The 19,225-nt window shown below is 43.3% G+C and overlaps 1 protein-coding gene across 1 annotated transcript in view; it reads right to left on the bottom strand.

Moving 5' to 3' along the window:
• macf1a (microtubule actin crosslinking factor 1a) overlaps positions 1-19,225 on the bottom strand; it is a 229,969-nt gene that overhangs the window by 73,299 nt on the left and 137,445 nt on the right. The window contains exons 22-40 of the mRNA XM_013915833.1: positions 17,270-17,422; positions 14,624-14,778; positions 14,143-14,269; positions 13,823-14,006; positions 13,489-13,655; positions 12,508-12,686; positions 12,280-12,418; positions 12,008-12,201; positions 11,692-11,851; positions 11,510-11,593; positions 11,325-11,432; positions 11,084-11,182; positions 10,196-10,318; positions 9,987-10,078; positions 9,584-9,719; positions 1,048-7,206; positions 784-939; positions 396-611; positions 166-309 (exon numbers count right to left, since the gene is read on the bottom strand). Of these exons, the coding sequence (XP_013771287.1) occupies positions 166-309; positions 396-611; positions 784-939; positions 1,048-7,206; positions 9,584-9,719; positions 9,987-10,078; positions 10,196-10,318; positions 11,084-11,182; positions 11,325-11,432; positions 11,510-11,593; positions 11,692-11,851; positions 12,008-12,201; positions 12,280-12,418; positions 12,508-12,686; positions 13,489-13,655; positions 13,823-14,006; positions 14,143-14,269; positions 14,624-14,778; positions 17,270-17,422 (8,775 nt within the window). The remainder of the gene's footprint in view (positions 1-165; positions 310-395; positions 612-783; positions 940-1,047; positions 7,207-9,583; positions 9,720-9,986; positions 10,079-10,195; positions 10,319-11,083; positions 11,183-11,324; positions 11,433-11,509; positions 11,594-11,691; positions 11,852-12,007; positions 12,202-12,279; positions 12,419-12,507; positions 12,687-13,488; positions 13,656-13,822; positions 14,007-14,142; positions 14,270-14,623; positions 14,779-17,269; positions 17,423-19,225) is intronic.

Below are 19,225 nucleotides of genomic sequence, written 5' to 3'. Positions count from 1 at the left end.
GAATGCTCAGCAGAACGAATCAGTGAACCAGTGTCCCCACCCCTCCATATGATCCATGTTTACGATACCAAGCAATAATACTGCTAATTATTTAAATCTACAGGTTCAAAGCATGACAAATGTATATATGTTTATAATACAATTTCTTCTTTCTAGAAAACTTGCCTTGCAAAGAGTCAGCTGCTGCATGAGCTGATCTGAACCGTCATTTTTCTTCTCTTTCTCCATCTGAGTCTCTGTCTCTGTCAACCAAGACAGCAAGCTCTCCACATGTTGTCCCAGTGACTTCTGCTCAGCTGTGACTGCATCCTGAAGGAAAAGTCGGAGCACCGTCAGTGATGCCTTTGTCTATTATATATGTGTGCTACCCTCTGTTATTTATCTGTTTCTGCTACCTTATAAGAGTCTCTGTGGTCTCGTAGACTTTGCAGAATGCCCTCAGAAAGAGCCCTGGCAGCCTCGTATCCTCGAGCCAAGCTCCGCCTATCCTTTTCCAGGGCCAATAGGAGTTGAGGAGGAACATTTTTCGGTTGGGGCTTCAGCAGTCGCTCAGCCGCCTCCGCCTCTTTGTTGATCTCAGGCTCCATGTCGCGCAGTTCGAGGTCCAGAGTCTGCGAGACAGATTAGGAAAAGAAAACAAAAGTTTTCTTGATTCTTGATTAAGACACTAATCCTTAAACCGGCTGACCGGTTTGTCTCGCACGGAAAACAAATGCCAATCTAAGCTGCCAACCAAATTTAAGCATTAAAAGCAGTGTGCATGTTTGTGTGTGTGAATTTCACCTCAGTCTGTCTGATGATGTCCTCCAATGTGATGAGGCTGCGACCAACAGACTGCTGCTGCTGCTGCTTCAGTTGGACCTCGATGTGTCTAACCATGGAGAGCAGGGCCACCATTCGCTGGTCGTGCTCCAAGCATTCTTGACGCATCAATGATGACTGTGGGAACAAAACAAAACACACTTTAAAGATGCTTTGACCAACCGAAGGGCTTTAAAATAAATAAATAAATAAAAATATTTATAACTTCACAAGTTTTCCTCTTGCCTTGCCAGTCACAGATGATGCTTCCTCTTTCTTTGACACCTGTTGGGGACTCTCGCTGGCGTCATCCTCTGCCCGGGTCTCAGTGGTGGTCTCAGACTGTGGGACTACAGGTGATCCAGACTCAGCTGCAGCATCTTCTGAGAGCAAAGCCGGCGTTTCTGAAGATTCAAGATGTTGCTGTTGGTTTTTTAAAGATTCTGATGCAGGAGTATCGGTGCCTTCTTCTTTGACTGGTTGGTGCTTTTTCTTCTTTCTGCCTTTGCCAGCTGTTTTATCAGGCTGTGGATCAGAAGCTGTGGGCTGAGCTGTGGACAGAGCAGCGGACAGAGCTGTGGACTTTGTCTCCACTTTGTGTTCATCGTGAGAAAGGTCAGCTTCGATCACACCTCCAGTGCCTGAGTGGGATTTGTCTTTCCCGCCACTGATCTCTTCCGCTTGTACGATGTCCTGCACGTGATAACTGGGCCTCTGTGGTCGATACAAATGGGGTGAAGTTTGTTCAAGAGTCTCAACTGTTGGAATAATAATTGCAGGGGTCTCCACCTCAACTGTCTCTTCGCCAGCCGAAAGTGAGAGGATATCCCTCGTTAGTGACCGACTCTCACAATCTACCTTCTGCTCCTGAATCAAACCTGAGCTTTCCAAATCTGTTCTTTCCAGAGTGGATTTTGGGGTAATTTCTGTTGCAGTCACTTCCACTTTTTCCTTGCTCTGTGCCTTCTCAGTATCAGGCTCAGCTTTTTCAGCCACTTTCAGCCTCTTGGATCTTTTGCTCTTCTTACTTTGTTTACTAGGCTGAGCTTCTTTAGATTGGACCGATGCAGCTGTCTTAATATCTTTTTGTGTCTCTTCCATTCCAAAAGTTGCATCCTTTTCTTTTGAAGAAACCTCCAGCGGTTCAGCCTCCGTGGTCTCCTCGACCAACGGTTTCTCCACAGGCAGATTTTCTTTGACTTCTCTCAGTTTCATTTTGTCCACCTTGACACTCATCTCTTCTTCTTTACTTTCTTCAGATAAACCATCGGATGTCTTGACAGTGTCTTCTTTTACAGCTCGACTCTCCACTCCATCCTCCTTAGCGTGCCGAGTTTGTGCCTTTACATCACTAACAGTTATACCTTTACCCTCCTTCTTCCCCACCTCCTTGCGCAGCGCCTGCAGCTCCTCAGCAGCCTGTTTGTCACTCACGCCTTTTTCAAACACCTTTTTAAGAATACTCTCTTTGGCCTTCAGGATCAAGGCCGCTTTCTCAGTGTCTGGCAGAGGGGATTTCTGAGGCAGCTCATGCTCTTTCCTTTCCTTCACCTCCTGAATGCTCTCTGGTTTTTCTGGTTGCTGAGCGACAGAATCCTTTTCTTCAGACTTCCCTTTCATCTCCTCTCTCTTATCAGCCTTTGCTGTAGCTGTTAATATTTTATTTGCCTCTTTCTCTGGTTCAGCGATTGGTTTTAAGGCTTCTTTCTGTCCCTGTCTCACCAAATTACTCTCAACCTCAAATTTCTCATCAGTCCTTATGCCTTCGATTGGCCCTTCAGAAGCTCCCTGCCCATGAATCTGTGATTTCATGTCTACGTCTTGTGACGCAAGCTCAACTGTAGTCGCATTAACAGCTCCAGACTTTCCTTCCATCTCCTCCTCAGTTTGATAAATTTGAGATCCATGCTTTATCTCTGAAGGGTGTGTTTCGCCCTCTGTCTCTTTACCTTTTCCCTTCTTTTTATTTTTCCTCTTCTTTTTGCTTTTGTTTTCTGACTCTTTGGAAGCAGATGTCAACGACTGTGCTGACTCTTCAGAACGAGTGCTGGTTTTGATCTCTAAATCTTCAACCTTTAAGGGCTTCGCTTTCTCCACCACTTGGACCTTCTCTCTTATGCCATCATCTTTCTGCACTGCCACATCATCCTTTCTAGATTCCTCTTCGCCCAAATTTGACACTTCATCACACTCTTTGCTTTCCTTGTCATCTATAACCATTACTGCCACAGAACTCGTCGTCTTAGGCTTCAATCTTCCATCCTCGGGAACACGCTCTTTTTCCCCACCCTGCACAGGTTCCCCATTGACACCTGTTCTATCCTTTTCCTGTAAATCTTTGTCAGCATGATAGATTTGTGTCGGCTTGACTTCTACAGAATCTCTGATAATGCTTTTCCTTTGTTCATCATTTATTTGCAGTCTCTCATCTGCCTCCTGTTCAGGAAGACTCTGTGATTTAGTGGTGTCTTTCTGTGGTTCAATTTCTTTTATGGCTTGCTGGATTCTTTTCTCAACATTAGTTGCAAACTTAAATAAGATGTCCATGGACTCGTCCTGCTGCCTTGAAGTCTTTTCTTTCCCTGACTCAGGTTTGTCCACTTTGTCCTGATCTGTTATCGTGTCATATAACTTTAACTGATCTGAAAGTACAGATGTCAGTGTTTTCTCTTCATCTTGCACTGCTTCTCTCTTTGAAGGTGGAGATTTCATGGGCTCCTCAGTGTTCACATCAGACCAGTTTGATGGACTGTCTGGACTTGATGCTGCAAATTTGATAGCAGGGCTGTACGTACTATCTGATGAGGCAACGGGTGTAGAGCTTTCTTCACCACCCTCGGTCTCTACTGTCATCACTTTCTCCTGAATCTCCAAAGCCACATTGTTAGATATCAGTCCTAAAGCAGTTGCAACATTGAGACCTGAGACTCGTTGTCCAGTTGAAGGATCAACTAAGCCTCCTTTCAAAAACTGGTTTGTAGCTATTTCTGTGACCATATCATCTCCAACTAAACCTCTCTTAGAAGCTTCAGGCAGCGAGAGCCTTTCTCCAGTTCTGATATCAATGATCCCACCGCTGTCTGCCTGGCTTTGGAGAAGTCTAAATGCTGGAGCTGGATCAACTTTCTTTAATGCAACTGCTTCGGGAAGGGTCAGTGTTTCCTTTGATTGTTTATCCTGAACACCACGGAATGGTTTCACCTCCAAGAAGCGTTTACCTGTTTCAATATCTATCTTACCCTGGTTTACAAGTTCTGAATAGGGCACAATCCGTGCTGTTTGGGGGTCAAGAACTCCTTGAGTTACTGTAGGAGAAGCCATGACTTCACTGGCTTTGTTCTTATCTAGAAGACCCTTAGTAACAGCCTCTGTCAAAGTAAGTTTGATTCCAGTGTCAGGGTCTGAAATAGCTCCGGTTGATGCTTGGAAAACAAAAGCTTCTGGGCGATGTGAAGGACTGACTTTTCCTTGGTAGACCCACTCAAGTTCCTCTAACCCAGGAGCAACGGACCGATCTACTAGTCCTCTATCAACAGCATCAGAAACTGGAAGCCTCATGCCTGAAGGATGGTGAATTATACCACCTTCAGCCACTTGCCTAGCCAAGACCTGATAAGCTTCCTCTGGTCTAATTAAGCCTTTGTGAATAGCTTGTTCTATAGGAACTGGAGACTTGGACTCTGGGTCGAGAACACCTTCCATCTGAAGCTGCAAACTGGCTTTCTTGAGGAATGTTGAGGAATCTGCATTCTTTCCCTTGCATGCCTTCTCCAGTGCTACAAGTTCTTCTCTATGATCGTCTTCAATCAGCCCCAGGTTTGCTGCTAGAGTCACAGAGACTTTCTTATCCCTACGCAGGTCAACAATCCCCCCAGATGCCACCTGGGCTTCCAGAAGTCGAGAGGCTGTGTTGGGATCAATCAACCCTGCCTGAGCTGCCTCCCTCACCCCACAGATCTGCCTTTTCTCCACATCAACAACCCCTGCAAGGGTTTTATCTGACTTTAGGACACCCCACATTAGATCTTCATCTAGTAAACCCTCCTGCATAACTTCCTCCATGGTAAGTGACTCCCCACTGCTGGCATCTAGGAAGCCCCCAAACAAACCGGCTTGAGCCATTAATTTAACAGCTGTATGGCCAGGAAGGACACCCTGGGCTACTGCCTCATCTGGCAGCAGCTTTTCCCCTTCTTCTGTCATTAGACCTCCCTGTTTGAGCTGCATGACCATCCTCTCCAGTTCAGCATCCTCTTCTTGCTTTTCCACTACTGCTTCAGAGATATCAACTTTTGGTTTAGCTTGCTTTGAGTCTGTCTCTTTTACAGCCACGTTTTGTTTTATAATTTCTGATTCAGCCTGGGAATCTTTTATATCTTTCCTTTCTTGGGATGCTGTTAATTTAACATCTTCATTTGGTTTTTCCCCTGGGATGAGCTCTTTGAATGTCTTCCTTTCAACATTATCCTCTGATTTGAGTGGTGCTGTGGCCATTTCAATAACTTCTGTTGTAGTTGTACTTCTACTGTCTCGCACAGGACTATCCATGGGTTGGTATTCAGTTTGTATTATTTCATTTGGGCTCTTTGTTATTTCATCGTTGAGGTATTTAGCTGAAGCTAAACTGTCCCAACTGGTCATTTCTTTCTTTTGTTCATCTACCTTTTCTCTTTTATCACCAGCAATTTCATATTTAGCTGAAATGGCTAAATCTTCTTCTATGGGTTCTGATGGTTGCTGCAGTGATTTGTTGTTTCCTTCCCCATCATGCATTTCTTCTAGGCCACTTCTATCGTTAATCTCAAAATCCTTACTTGGTGTGACTAAACTGGAACTGTCGTTGACACCTTCACTCACTCCATTACCTGCTAAACTAATCTTTTCCCCCATTTCCAGTTTATCTAGCTTATCTGTAGCCACACTGCTTAGCGGCTCAACCTGACGAGCAGATTCTCCAGCAACCATGTCAGCGTCCTTGATCATTATCATTAGTTCAGGGTCAAGCAGCACGAGGCGCTTTCCAGAATGAGCATCTACATAGCTGTGAGTCATGAGGTGAAACAGCAGCTTGTGTTTGGCTTGTTCTTCAGGATCCTTCCCATTAGTTGATGTAGTTTCCCACACAAGGCCTGTGGGAGATGATGGAGGCAGGGGAGAGGATGGAGGAGAGGAGGAGCTAGTGGAACCCCAGCTGTGGCGGTTTAGAGATGGGTTACCTGACTGGGTCATGTTGGAAAGAACATCTGGTATGTGGATTTCTTTGAGAAAACTGACCGCACTGGGATCTAATTCATTTTCAGCAGTCCTGTTCAGGGGCAGCACCTGAAGGGTTTCTGGGTTGTACAAAGCCCCAATGGCATGTCGTTGTCTCAGGGTGCTCCTTGCTAGATCCCCCGAGATCACACCTTGTTGAACAGCCTCAGCAATGGGTAAAACCTCTCCAGTTTCAGGCCAGAGCAAGCCCATAAAAGTCCAGAGAGACTCAAGGACCAACAGAGCCAAACGAGGGGAGAGAAGGTCCCTGCGAATACTCTCTTCTAAGTCCAGGCGCTCTCTACTGAAAGGGTCTAGAATGCCCCCATTTTGCAGTTGACGTGCTAACATGGCACAGGCTAGATCCTGGTCCATAAGCCCATGGCGAACTGCTTCATCAACTGTCAGTCGATGGCCAGATCGTGGGTCTGCAATACCACCGGCAAAAAGCTGAGCTTCAAGCAGTCGTACAGTAACTTTCCGATCAATCAGTCCCTCCTGCACAGCACGGAAAATACCGACTTTTCTTCCAGAATGGAGGCAAACTGTTCCTCCAGGTTGCTGCTTGACAGGGAAGAGAAGAAGCCCTGAATCATCATCGAGAACACACTGGAGCTGCAGCTCACAGAGATTTACTTTTTCAGCTGTGTTTGGATCAATCAGCTCTCTGTGTTGTAGTCTCGACTGGAGCTTGGTAATAATTCTGGGAGACAAAAGTCTCTTGTCTTCTGCTTGCTCCAAACTCAACATTTTTCCAGTTGAATGTCTCAATCCTCCAGTGTTCATCTGGAGTTGGAGAATGCGAAGTCCCACTTCCTCTCTGATTAGCCCGGTCTCCATGGCTCTAACTACAGGCAAGGCATTTTCTTGTTGTTCATCACTCACAGTCTTGGTGTTTTCCACCAAATACAGGGCGCTCTCAAGCTCAGACAGGGACTGTCTGGTATGGCTGTCAATTAGGCCTCGAGTTAGAGCTTGCTCCAGTGAAAGTTTGACAGGAGAGTCAGGTTGAAGGAGCCCACCCATAATGAGCTGGGTCTCTAGCAGAACGTGGCAGGTGTCCTGGTCAATAAGACCACGTTGAGCTGCTGGGAATACTGGGAATGTTTCCACTGTACTCAGGTCAATCACTCCAGCAATGGCAATCTCATTCTGCAAAAAGAAAGAAACCAAAATCCCAGTTGATATTCATTCTCTTTTCTTTATGACCTGGCAGTTTTAGCCAGCACGCATATTACGTAATGTTAATTTGTTATTATGTGACACTACACTATGACAGATCGTAGAATCAGGGAAAAAAAAAAGAGAAGAAAACCCACAACCACTTGCCACAAAACAGCTTATCCATGTTTAAAAATGCCACTATATATATTTCTGTTAGCAATTTGATAATTTTTATTTTTGACTTGTTTTACTTTCTATTAAATTAAAAGGCATTTTAATACTTACCATCACTATTCTAGGACAAGCAGTAAGCATGCAACAAAGCATATTCCTAACAAAAATGCAGAAAGAAGCGCTAGATAAGGGGAAACAACAGCAGAAAAAGGAACACACAAGTATTCAGAAGTTGAGGAGAATAAGAAAAACCACACGAGAAAAACTTAAAGGCAACGGTAAGAGAGAAAGCGAGCGCTACTTACCGTTTGGGCCCGTCCTGCTGTGCACACACTAATGGGCCAGTTTATGGCTCGGCAGAGCGAGGCGCGACAGGTGAGAAGCTGGTTGTTAGCGTTCTGCATGCCACTCTTCATTCAGACTCCTAACACTGCTTTGACGTCAAAACCTCAAACTGATCTAATGTTAAACTGAGTAAGGTACAAACTGAAACTATACTAAACCATGACTGCTCAGTGAAAGCTGATCGGGGGTGGGGCAAATATGTGGCAAATAGTGATAAATAACAAATATTTATCAGTATTTCCACATTTCTGATAGTAAGTTTACCTGCTGATTTGCACAGATTATGATTATTATTGCAGATTTGTATCTTTAACTGCATCACACATTACATAATACATTTCCAAGAGACTGGATGGCACTAAAACTAACCATGCAGCTGCTCTAACCTGCAATCACAAAATAGACTAATGATGTTTATCAAAGTCCTGTTTTGCTTTGTTTTCTGATCCTTGGATGTCCACAACTCTCCGTTGGCAGCTGTTAGTGATTTTCAAGCAAAATGCTGGTTTAAAAGTTTCACACATTAATAGTATGCATTAGAACAAACACAAAAACGTCATTCTCTCTCACACACACTCTTGTGATCTGGACACAACATGCTCAAATGGTGACGTTGTTTTTGTTTTGTTTTTGCATAGCTGGCCTTTGGTGCACTTACACTCTAAAATACAAAAGTGACTTCTTGAAAAGTTCTGCTTTACCTTTTACTGAGCATTTTTAGTAAAACCATAAAACATTTCCACAAAAATCAACTATGAGTGCAACTGTTAAAAACTAGGAAGTGTCATAAATGAGAGCTTCAAACCTGAAATTCTCTCACACGTCCAGGGATGATGTAATGTATTTCAAATGAAGGGGAGGAACACTTGTATGAGAGTGCGAGGGCTGGGAATGTGTGATTCCCCTTGGATGACTGTACATCTACATGGGGTAAACGTATGCAGAAAAATGCTAAAAAGCAATGCTGACTTTATGCAGTGGCATTTCACCACCGTATAAAGAAAAGTAACATTTTACTTTTTCGATGCTGGGATGACATAAAAATGTGGATGTACCTTTATTTTGACAGTTTCTAAGAATGAAAAGCAAAGCTCTACAGCTTTCCCCTCACTAGCGTCACCTGGGAAGCTCTGATCTAGTGCGGCACCACTAAGGCCGTGTATTAACCATGTTAGCAGCTCAGCAGATGTATTTTCTGATGATAATGATGATGACGGTGACAATGAGGATGATAAAAATCAGGGTTGGTGATAGTTAATGACATGAATGCAGGCTTTTATATGATAATGTGAGAGTGGATCACTCCATGCTGAGGCCCAGTTCAGACGGTGTATTCCAGTTGTTTCCTGTCCTTTTGACATTTCCCTTTAACACCCATATATTGATTAATGAGCTGCAGAGGTTTCTTATACCAAAAACAAAACACTGCAGTGTATTCTAGATGTATAAATTATTTTAGCAACCCTTATTTCTCCAGTGATGACCAAAAAGATGGTCATCCTGGTAGAAATGGTTATTACAGAGGATCTGAATACACATCTGAACAGGATCCGTCGGTGTTTGTTAAACCAAACCAAGTCAATGAGTGACATTCGTCAACACTGGTGATGTTTTTCAGAAATGCAAATCGGTGAACACACAACATGCTGAACAACATAGATGATAATTTGCTGGCCCACATATAAACTCACGCTTCGCTCGCAAAGATATTCAGACTCAAGGAACATTTTATAAAAGTACCTTTGTGGTTATTTTTGTTTAAGCTTGCATAAGCAGAATACATGTTTGCCATAAATCTGCAGACACCCTTCTCCCCGCTCGGCCCACCCCAGCCAAACCGATCTACCTTTCTTTCCTCCTCTTTGGCCAGTTGCTGCTCCAGCTGCTGCAGCTGTTGGGTGGAGCTGTCGCACAGCTGGTTGTAGGTGGTCTTCAGCTCGTCCAGCTGAGCCTCCACGTGTGCCCGCTCCTCTGGGGACAACCTACAGAAGAAAAAAGGGACAAGGTTAACAGGTGTAGTTAGGTGTTTAACATTAGTCTGCATGTGTGTTGGAAAGATGCTTTACAGTGGCTTTGACATAAAATTTATAATGTGATTGTTTGAAGTTGGCAGTTATCATCATCTAATCCTAACTTCTATTTACCCGCTGGTTGCTACAGAAGTGGCCCCTGTGGTGCGTGCACTGCTGGCTGGGAGGACAGTTTAAAAATCATTGCTCTCTGTGAGGAGTCCATGCATGTTAACTTACTTGCTGGCCTGTTTCGACAGAAGGAAGACCTGTGTGCTCCTTATAGCTTCAGCCACCTGATCTTTCTTGGCTGCTAGCTGTTCATTGATGGCCTGCAGAAAAAAACAGATGAAGAATCTATTTGACAACATAACAACCTTCATGTACCACTAAACGAGGTACCAACATAACAGTCTCCTTTGCATTCATTGCATATGTATAAACAGTACCTGTTGAGCAGCCAGAGAAGACTCGGCGTTGGGGCCACCAGCGCGTCCCTGGAGGCCTTTGACCCAGCCCAGAAGGTCTGAAACCTGCCCCACCCTGGCCTGTTTCTCCTCCTCCACCTCTTTCTGCACAGATAGAGGCAAGAAAGCAAAAATTTATGACACTAAACAGTAGATTTCACATAAGATCCCTTTTTTGTCAATTCACCTGTGCAGCACATACAGTATGAGATATCACACCTTTGTGTCTCCTGAACAAAGACGCCTCTATTCACACGTTTCAGGCAGATGACCTGTGATGACATATCACAGGCACCACCTGCAGACATACACCCTTCTCATCACAAACATCCCTCAGTTCTTATACAGGTTTTGACACTGTACTCTCTGCCTGTGGTGTCGCGTCACCTCCTCCGGAGGCTTCTGATAACTGCACCTTGCATGTTAACTCTAGACACCCAGTATGGGGATGCATTGCGAGCGGTTTGGACTGCAGTGCCAGCTGCACATCAATTATTTGGAGCTGCTAGCTGCTTTTCCAGCTTTCAAGCATTTCTGCCCAGTTCTGATAGACCAGTACGTCCTGGACAAAACAATTAACTCTACACTTCCCAGTTAAAATTTTCTCACTTTCTGTTGTTATGTTGCAGGTGTTGCTTCTCTGCGTTGCCTGCCGAGAGGTCAGATTTGATAGCCAGATCTCTGCTAGTCTGGTGGCAATACTCAAAAGCATAGGAGCTTCATCCACTCAGGGAACAGAAGTTATAATAGCAACTCTTCGATTCAGTGAGCTACAGCAACCACAAGTAGTGTCTAAGTAAATTAAACAGTTAATAATAGATGACCGCTGTGTAAAGCAAGAAAGTCACTGAAAGAGAATCAAAGTGTCACCTCCTCCTCCTCCAGTCTTCTCAGAGCATCGCTGATGTACTTCACATGCTGGGTTGTTAAGGTCACTAAGGCTGTGTAGCGTGTGCGCAAGTCCATGAACTGAAGAGATAATAAAAACCCCAAACAAACATCACTAACTGCGGGATATTAGATTCAGACAAATACAAAACACACAAACTTTATTTACTTAAAACAATAAAGCTCCTGCAATGATCACGATGGTAAACAGTTATCCAATTACCTCCTGAGTGATAGCGTCAGAGGAAGAGTGCATCCTTCTCCTCTTGACAGGTGATTTGTGCATCGACTCTACAAAGGCTCTGAATGTCATCAGCTGTAGTTCATAATCCTACAAGATAAAAGCACGAGAGGAATCAAGTTTCCTGCGTACCTTCACTCCGAGACACGTCTGTCACGGTTTCTCACCTTCACTGAGGCACAGTATTGTTTGGAATGAGTCTGGCACTCGTCTAGTTTGGTCTGATTCTGTTCGATCTCAGCTACCAAGGCCTGGAAAGGAAAACAATCAGAATTTATAAATGTTTAGGCTCAAGTCGTTTTTCTCATCTGGACACATGTTGTAAGTCAGAGGATTCAGCGGCACTAACAGTCTGCTGGGCCAGTTGTTCCGACAGCGCTTTGCTGTCCATCTGTCCCGGCTGTGTGTTTTCTTGTCTCTCCGTCGTCTCTTCGATCCACTTGATCAAAGCGGAGTGGCCGTCTCTGTACTGCTGCAGGGAGGAGCCCAGAGCTTCAAGATCCGCTCGTCTGCAGAAAAAAAGAAAACTACCTTCAGATCCTTTTCCACACTAACGTCCTGATAAGTTCAGCATCCAGTTAGTTTTTCTAAGCAGATCGTTACATCGTTTGTCACAACACACGTGAATCGTGCTCCTCCTTTTCTTTTTAGGCATCTTCACTCACCGTGTCTCCATCTGTCTTTTGATTCCACTCCATCTTTCTGTTATCTGATTGGCTTTGTCCTGGTAGCGCTCGAGCTCAGGGCTGCGGTCCGGGTGGAGCCTGTTGAGCTTAGACCCCGCCTCTTTGGCCTGATGTACCTCCATCTGCAGAGACTGGAATACGCCTTCCTGCTCACCAAGCTCAGCCTGCCACTTCTGAAAGTTAGAGGTTAGAGGGTCAGAGGTTCATCTTTATAGAGACATGAGAGGACTTTATGTGATGGTGAGGCTTACCCCCAGTTGATCTCTGAGGTTCTGAATGGCTGTTGTGTCAGCAGGAACAATGTCTTCCTCACTTAGTCTGTTCTCGTACTTCCTGACTTGGCTCTCTGCTTCATCCAGGCTACGGATCAGGACATCCACTGTTTTTAACCTAAAGATGTAAAAAAACAACAAATCGTATCATCTGGGGAAACAAAAAGAACAGAGAAGTTTCACGTGACTTCTAAAAATCTAACTAACTTTTCAAGGTAGACAGCTGAGAGGTTGTGCAGTTTGTCCATCTTCTCCACAGCGTGATTGAGCTCCGACCGGAGGACAGGAACGCTGGACGAGGTCGGCTTCTCCTCGAAGAACTTAACGCAGCGATGAGACACGTCACCCAAACTGGAGCGCAGGCTGTCCAGCTCAGACCGCAGCTTCTGCATAAAAAGTATGTTTTTAATGGTTTTTTGGAACCATCTTTATTTTTAAACTACATGGTGACAATCTTTAAAATTTTAATAAACACTGCTTTGCTTCATCAAAATAGCTTCCTCTGTGGTAAATGTTTCGAAACTTCCACACTTCTTAAGCCATACTACTCAATACCAGTTGTAATCATCATCATCGCTTATTTGCTTATTTATAAGGAACCCCAATAGCTTCCACAACAGTGGTTGCTAAATGTTTGCTCAAATAAAATATTACTCAATAAAGTGGATGCAAAATAGCGTCTTACATCCACAGTCAGGTTTTACTATTGTGAAAATATAAACATAAATATCAATAACATTGAGACAAAATACACAAATTTCCATTATTGCCCTCTTACAATATTTACAGTAATTAAAAGCTGCCTAAATAGACTTTTAAGTGTTTTTTGAAATTATGAATAGAAGCCAATTCTCTAAATGCATAAGGCAATTTATTTCGCTTAAAAGATGCTTTAAATATATATATTATATATATTTATTATAAATATATATATTTTTGGCCGCCTTATTCTGGACTAACTGAAGTCTGTTAAGATCTGTCTTGTTAGCTGCTCACCAAAAATGCTGACTTGTATGATGAGTATTTGCTGTGATATTTCTTGGTTAATCCAAAAACAAATCTATCAATGGACGAGCGCTTCTTCCTCTGGCTTTACAGACGATGACAACAATATACTGCAAAAAACCCTCAGTTCTTTATAACATGGGTAATAACTGTGTGCAAGCAGCAGATGGAGCTCAAACTCACCTCCTGCTCTCTAATCTGGACCGTGTTGTCAGCACCATCACCTGACAACAGGATGGGAGGCGGAGTCTCAATACTTCTCATCAGTCTCTGCTCAGCCTCGTTAATACAAAGGGTGATGTTCTGCAGCTCTGACAGGTACGACCGAGAGACTGACTCATCCTTCTCCACTGGAGAAAAATAAAAGATGAGGAACGAGGTGGATTATTTTCATTAACAGATTAAGACTGTCATTTTGAGACACGCAGAGCTATTATTTGCATCAGTTTGACTGGTCAGAGGTCAGCAAGAGATTAACTAAATGTATCCGTGTGTGAGGTCGTCCATCTTCACTCACCGGTCTCCATGTTGAGCAGCAGGTCCTGGCAGTGTTGCTGGGCCTGCTGAACGTCCTTCTCGAGCTCTCGTCTTTCGGCCGGCGTGAACAGCGAGCTCTCTTTGCTGTCTGACAGAAAGTCGGCCATCTGGGACTCCAGGTGATTGAGGACGTGCTCCCGCTCTGATGGAGACTGACTCTGAACCTGAAAGTTGAGACAAGGAGGGAGAAGATAAATATAACGGAAGAGAAGAAAAGAACCACAAATTGAAATCATCACGGCGAGAGAATAAAATCCAAATTCATAGCCGTCACATTTAAACGCATGGAGAGGATCTCACCGTGTCCAAGTTCCACCCAGATACAGTCTTGATGTCTTTGAGCAGGTAGTGCCACGATACCACACTCTTCATGTTCACATGGAGCTGATGCCACAGGGACATGACCTTCTGGTACAGCTGCTCAGCTCTGTAGACAAAACACAAGGAACATGAACATTAGTCTCTAAAAGACTAAACAAAATAGATTCAGATTAAAAGGACGTCATTTTATAAACCAAACTCAAGCTCAACAGTCAGATAATCTCTAGGAAACAGTTTCTTAGGATTTTGGACTGATGTGAAGGCCGAACTTTCCTACTCTGTAGTGCTTCCTGAAGTCTACGGCCTCGCTACGCTACGTATTGTGGAAAATTGTGGCTTTTGTGCATTAAAGACTTAAAGAAAATCAACTATAAAAAAGTAAATAATCAGGACAGTGCTATCCAGAAGAAATGTTTAATACATTCACAACACCAATGCACGTTTCCAGTAGGTGGCTCACCTGCTGGCTGTGTCGATGGCCTCCTGGTTTGGAGGCGGGACGGTGAAACACACCGAGGGGACCATGGCTTCGTTCCCCGTCGGACTGATCACTTTCCACTTGGTCCTCTGAGAGTTGTCCTGCAGCACACACTCCTCTCCTCGGCCTATCGTGATCTGAGAGTATGAGGCGAGGCGCAGGGAAGGACAGATGAGAGCGGAAATGGAGGTTATGAAAATGATGTTGGAAATGATGTAGAGAACAGGGTTGACAGCAAGAGAGAATATTAAGAGAAAGGTTCACAAAGCGAGGGAGTTGCAAAAGATGATGGAGAAAGAATGGAAGGAGAAATGCCCAGAAGAAAGCAAGGGAGGAGGAAAAAAGGGGGAAAAACGCGTAAATCAAAAGCAAACAGCAAAAAAACCTCATAATGCAACACAAAATGCAAAAATTCATGGACTTCATGAAATTAGCAGGAGCCCTAACATGACGTGATATTAGAGAAGCTGAGCGAGGACAATGCCATGTGGTGTGAAAGCTGCTTTGCACCAGTAAAGGCTTTTATTGTGAAAGCAGCAAATATATTCCAAACTCAAAGCGAAACTTCCTAAAACCTGAGCTGGGTTTGAATAATTTAACGAGGAAATAAACATTAGTGACACGTTATCTGCAGGAAACCCAGCAGAGGATATAAACAGAAGACAAACGAGTTTGGCTTTAAATTTCAGCGTTAGGGCTGCACAGCCATCCCCACCCGCCACCCTCTCTCACCCCTTCCCTGCACACACACACATACAACCATAATGCAAAGCTGTGCACAAACACTTAATACATGAAGATATATTGAAACGGAAATGTTATTTTCTGACTGACTGAATGAGCCTGTGGGGCACAGACGGGTTAAATTCAGTTCAGTTCAGCGATTACCACCTGCTCTTATCAACTGATCTCAGTCTGACACAAATCTGTGACTAAACATACGAAACTAAACTGATTCTGCATAAATATATGAAATCTGCAGAATTTTTTTTTTTTTCTGTTTGTATCAATCATATCTGAGCTGGATTTTACTGCATAAAGATAAACATCTATGCAAAAGAGTGACGCATTTTCCAAAAGACAATCTCCAAACCACTGGCTATTGTCTGACAACAATGCATCCAGCATTTTGGCAGCCTATTAAAAACCATGTGCATTCAGACACAATAACCTGTACACAGAACAGGAAGTCTTGGCCCGGGTAGCAGCTGGCTATACCGGAAACACCGAATCATTTGCAGTAATTCCCAGAGGCTAAGTTAGTACTTGGTTACTGATTTACAGATTGTTGCCATAATCAACTTTTGTGAGATTATCCTATCACCTGATTCTGGCTATGAGAACACCATAAACATATGCACATATAGAAAGAGTGACGTGTCACTTGGACATTATAATAAAACACTTAAATAAACATAATTGGCTGATTTGATTTGGAAAACACCACTAAATTATATTTTCCTGTAAAAACATAACACAATAAGCTTTCAGATTTTTGTTCCAGGGAGGAAATCCAGTAAAAGGTACTCTGAACCATTTCATGGGTAATTTCATCTAATTTATTCCAAGAAGTCTGAGAGTGCAGGCACAAAGTTTATTACCAATTATACAACCTGAAATCAGCTGATAAGAAAGCGGCACCTGGGGGCAGTACAGTGTGTGCAGTGTCAAATCTGAGGTGAGAGAGGGAGAATATAGGCAGCTATACCTGAACGTTTGTCTTGCCAGCCCAGCCGACAGACGAGGGGGAAGGGAGGGAAGAGAATGAGGAGGAGGAAGAGGAGGGAGTGAGAGGGGAGAGGCCAAAAAAAGGTACATGAGGGTATGGAAAGAAAGGAGAAGACACAGGAAAGTGAAGGAGAGAAAGATTACTTTTGGTTCATGTGCACGTTTGTCCAGATGTTTTTTTATAACTGTCAGCTGTGTGCGAGGTTTCGTCACGTTGCTTTAGATCAGTGATGGGGTGGAGGACCAAACCACCTTCATCCTTTACCTGGAAACAAGACCTCACATCTGGTATGCTTCAGGGAGCAAACCACCCTGGGCAATCTAACACATAGTAGACTAAATATAGCAGCGCTGGGGGCAGCTGTATGTCCGTGCCAAGCTCTCAGGGTGCAAAGAGGATGGGACAGATGTATAATTGATTAGCTTTTAGATTCCCAGAGGTCATCACAGCTGAATCTGAGAGTGAATCTCATAATGCCTGAGTTATCTTTCTTAAAGACTCAGTCAGAGTGTTTTCTGAGGAGGACAAAGGCAAAGGTCATAAGTTCTGGTTAATTATGTCCATTCAGTTTCCAAATTTCAACATGCTGGTTTTAAAAAAGAAAAGAAAAAGAAGAAATCCACTGCTGTGCGATATTCATCGTTATGGAGGAAACTGTTCATGTAGATGTTTACATCAATCTAAATTTCACGAGCAGAAAACAGTAGCTGAGTAAGGACTTTGTGGGGAAGTGCAGGGCGGGGGGGGGGCTAGTTGGTGGTGAGGAGCGAAACAATCGAGAGGTGAGGTCAGAGGTGAGTCGGTGCTAAATATGCACTTTTTTCTTAAACAAAGTCACAGATTTGAGGGACATGCCCACATGTTCATGAGGTGTAATGATACTGCTCTGGGTGCCGTACCTCGATCTGCTTGTAGTCACAGATGGCTTTGATGGGTGTTGTAGTTCCCAGAGTGCTCTCTGCACTGCGGGGGCGCAGCTGCACCACCGTCTTGGCCCGGCCCACCAGGCTAGCTACTGTACTCCGATACTCAATGAGCTGCTCCTTCTCCTCCTACAGGAAGGAAAACAACGGCAACATTAAACATTGAACCTCTTTATGAAGACTGTACATGTGTGGATTTACAATAACATTCATCTAAAGGCATTTTTTTCCATTGTAAGGTAAAGATCTATGTATCTGAGAACTTAAAGCAGGGATGTTAACAGCATGCTGACCTTTCCATTAGGTAATTATTCGATAATTACCCATGTCACATGCCATAAATAATAAACAATGTTAAAAAAACTACGGCAGATCTATCAGGTTGCATTTTAGATACATTTTAACAGATAAATATGTAATTAAACACCAAATATATAAAAATTCTAAATATCTGTAGCAAAATGCAGTGTATGGAAGTCAATCCAGCATCTACGGTGGCCCTGAGAGGCCAAACGGAGTGCAACTTAAGAAAACACCAGCAATAAGAAAAATGCTCCAAAAGCACACAAAACACAACAAAAAAGGGTAAAACGACAACGGAAATAGAAAAAAAACACAAGGGAAGTGTTTCTGGGGAAACAATAACCCCACGGACTAGTTGCAGGAACCAAAAATATGCCTATAATTGCACTGGGAGACACTTAAAAGAAGTGGAGGATCTATCAGTTTTGTGAGGAAAGCAAAGATGAGAGGTAAGTGCGTCATCAGTATTATATGAATCATGATAAAACACGCCTACCATGTTTTGGGTTCCTGCAACTGGTCCGTCGGGTTATTGTCTCCCCAGAAACACTTATCTTGTGTTTTTTTTCCCCATTTCTGTTTTTGTTTTTCCTATTTCCATTGTGTTTTGTGTGCTTTTGCAGCATTTTTCTTATTGCAGTCCGTTTGACCTCTCAGGGCCACCGTAAGCAGCAGATGTTTCAGTCTAAATCACAAATAACGTTGGAGAAATCCGTGAATGAGTTTACAAAATCTTCAGAAAATCCTTCCAGTAGACATTTAGATGTTTCACCCTATATCATCTTTCCTCAAGTTTTTCATTTTCACACCACAAAATCCACCCAAATGATATTTAAGCAACATTTTCTGTCTGAAGTCCTTCAACACATAATCAGCTTAACGGCCTATTAGCCTGTAGCTGCTGAGATGAGTGGGCCTGCTGCTTCCTGACTCAGCTGCCCATGTTAGCCTGACCACTAAGCATTAAACATTTAACATGGGCTTTTCACCCTGACAGGTAGAATTACATTTCACTTCTCTCTCGCCCCTAAAGCAGAAGCAGAGAGAGTCATTAAGGATTCATTAGAGAGGGAGACAACAAGGAGACAGTTACAGGTACAGGAAAGAAAACACTGAATGGAGCCGAGAGTTAGACACAGTCTGAGGCAGAGAGCTAATAACTTCATACATAACACCCCAGGAATGAATTTCACAGTGAGATGGCATTTGCTGCAGTCAGCAGGACCAGTGACAAACATAATTTACACAGACATAAATTAAAATGTGGATGCATGAGGAATTCTAGTTAATTACAACCACAGGGTGTTAAGGACTTCTTTAAAACAAATTAGATCACCAGAGAAGCCTTGCACTAAAAGAAGACCGTGGATAACATGTATGACAGCATTATGATAGCAAGAAATTGTAGTAACACAGGCTGCAGGTTAGCTTGAATGATTACAGTCATGTTATTTCATTATTGGCACTGGATTGCCCAATCAAATTTCTTAACGTAACCAGCTTTTCCTTACCTTACCTGTGAACTCATCAACCAGTTTTTTTCATTTTTACAACAGAGTTTAAACTTCCATTGTTTTCATTCAAATTCTGTTCTGTTCATTCTAATTCCGTTCTGTACATTCTAATTCC

Source organism: Pundamilia nyererei, unplaced genomic scaffold, assembly GCF_000239375.1.
Source record: "Pundamilia nyererei isolate P.nyererei 1_Seehausen unplaced genomic scaffold, PunNye1.0 scaffold00374, whole genome shotgun sequence".
In the NCBI taxonomy this organism is placed as follows: domain Eukaryota; kingdom Metazoa; phylum Chordata; class Actinopteri; order Cichliformes; family Cichlidae; genus Pundamilia; species Pundamilia nyererei.
The sequence above is the reverse complement of the archived record's forward strand: the minus strand, read 5'-3'. Positions and strand labels throughout refer to the sequence as shown.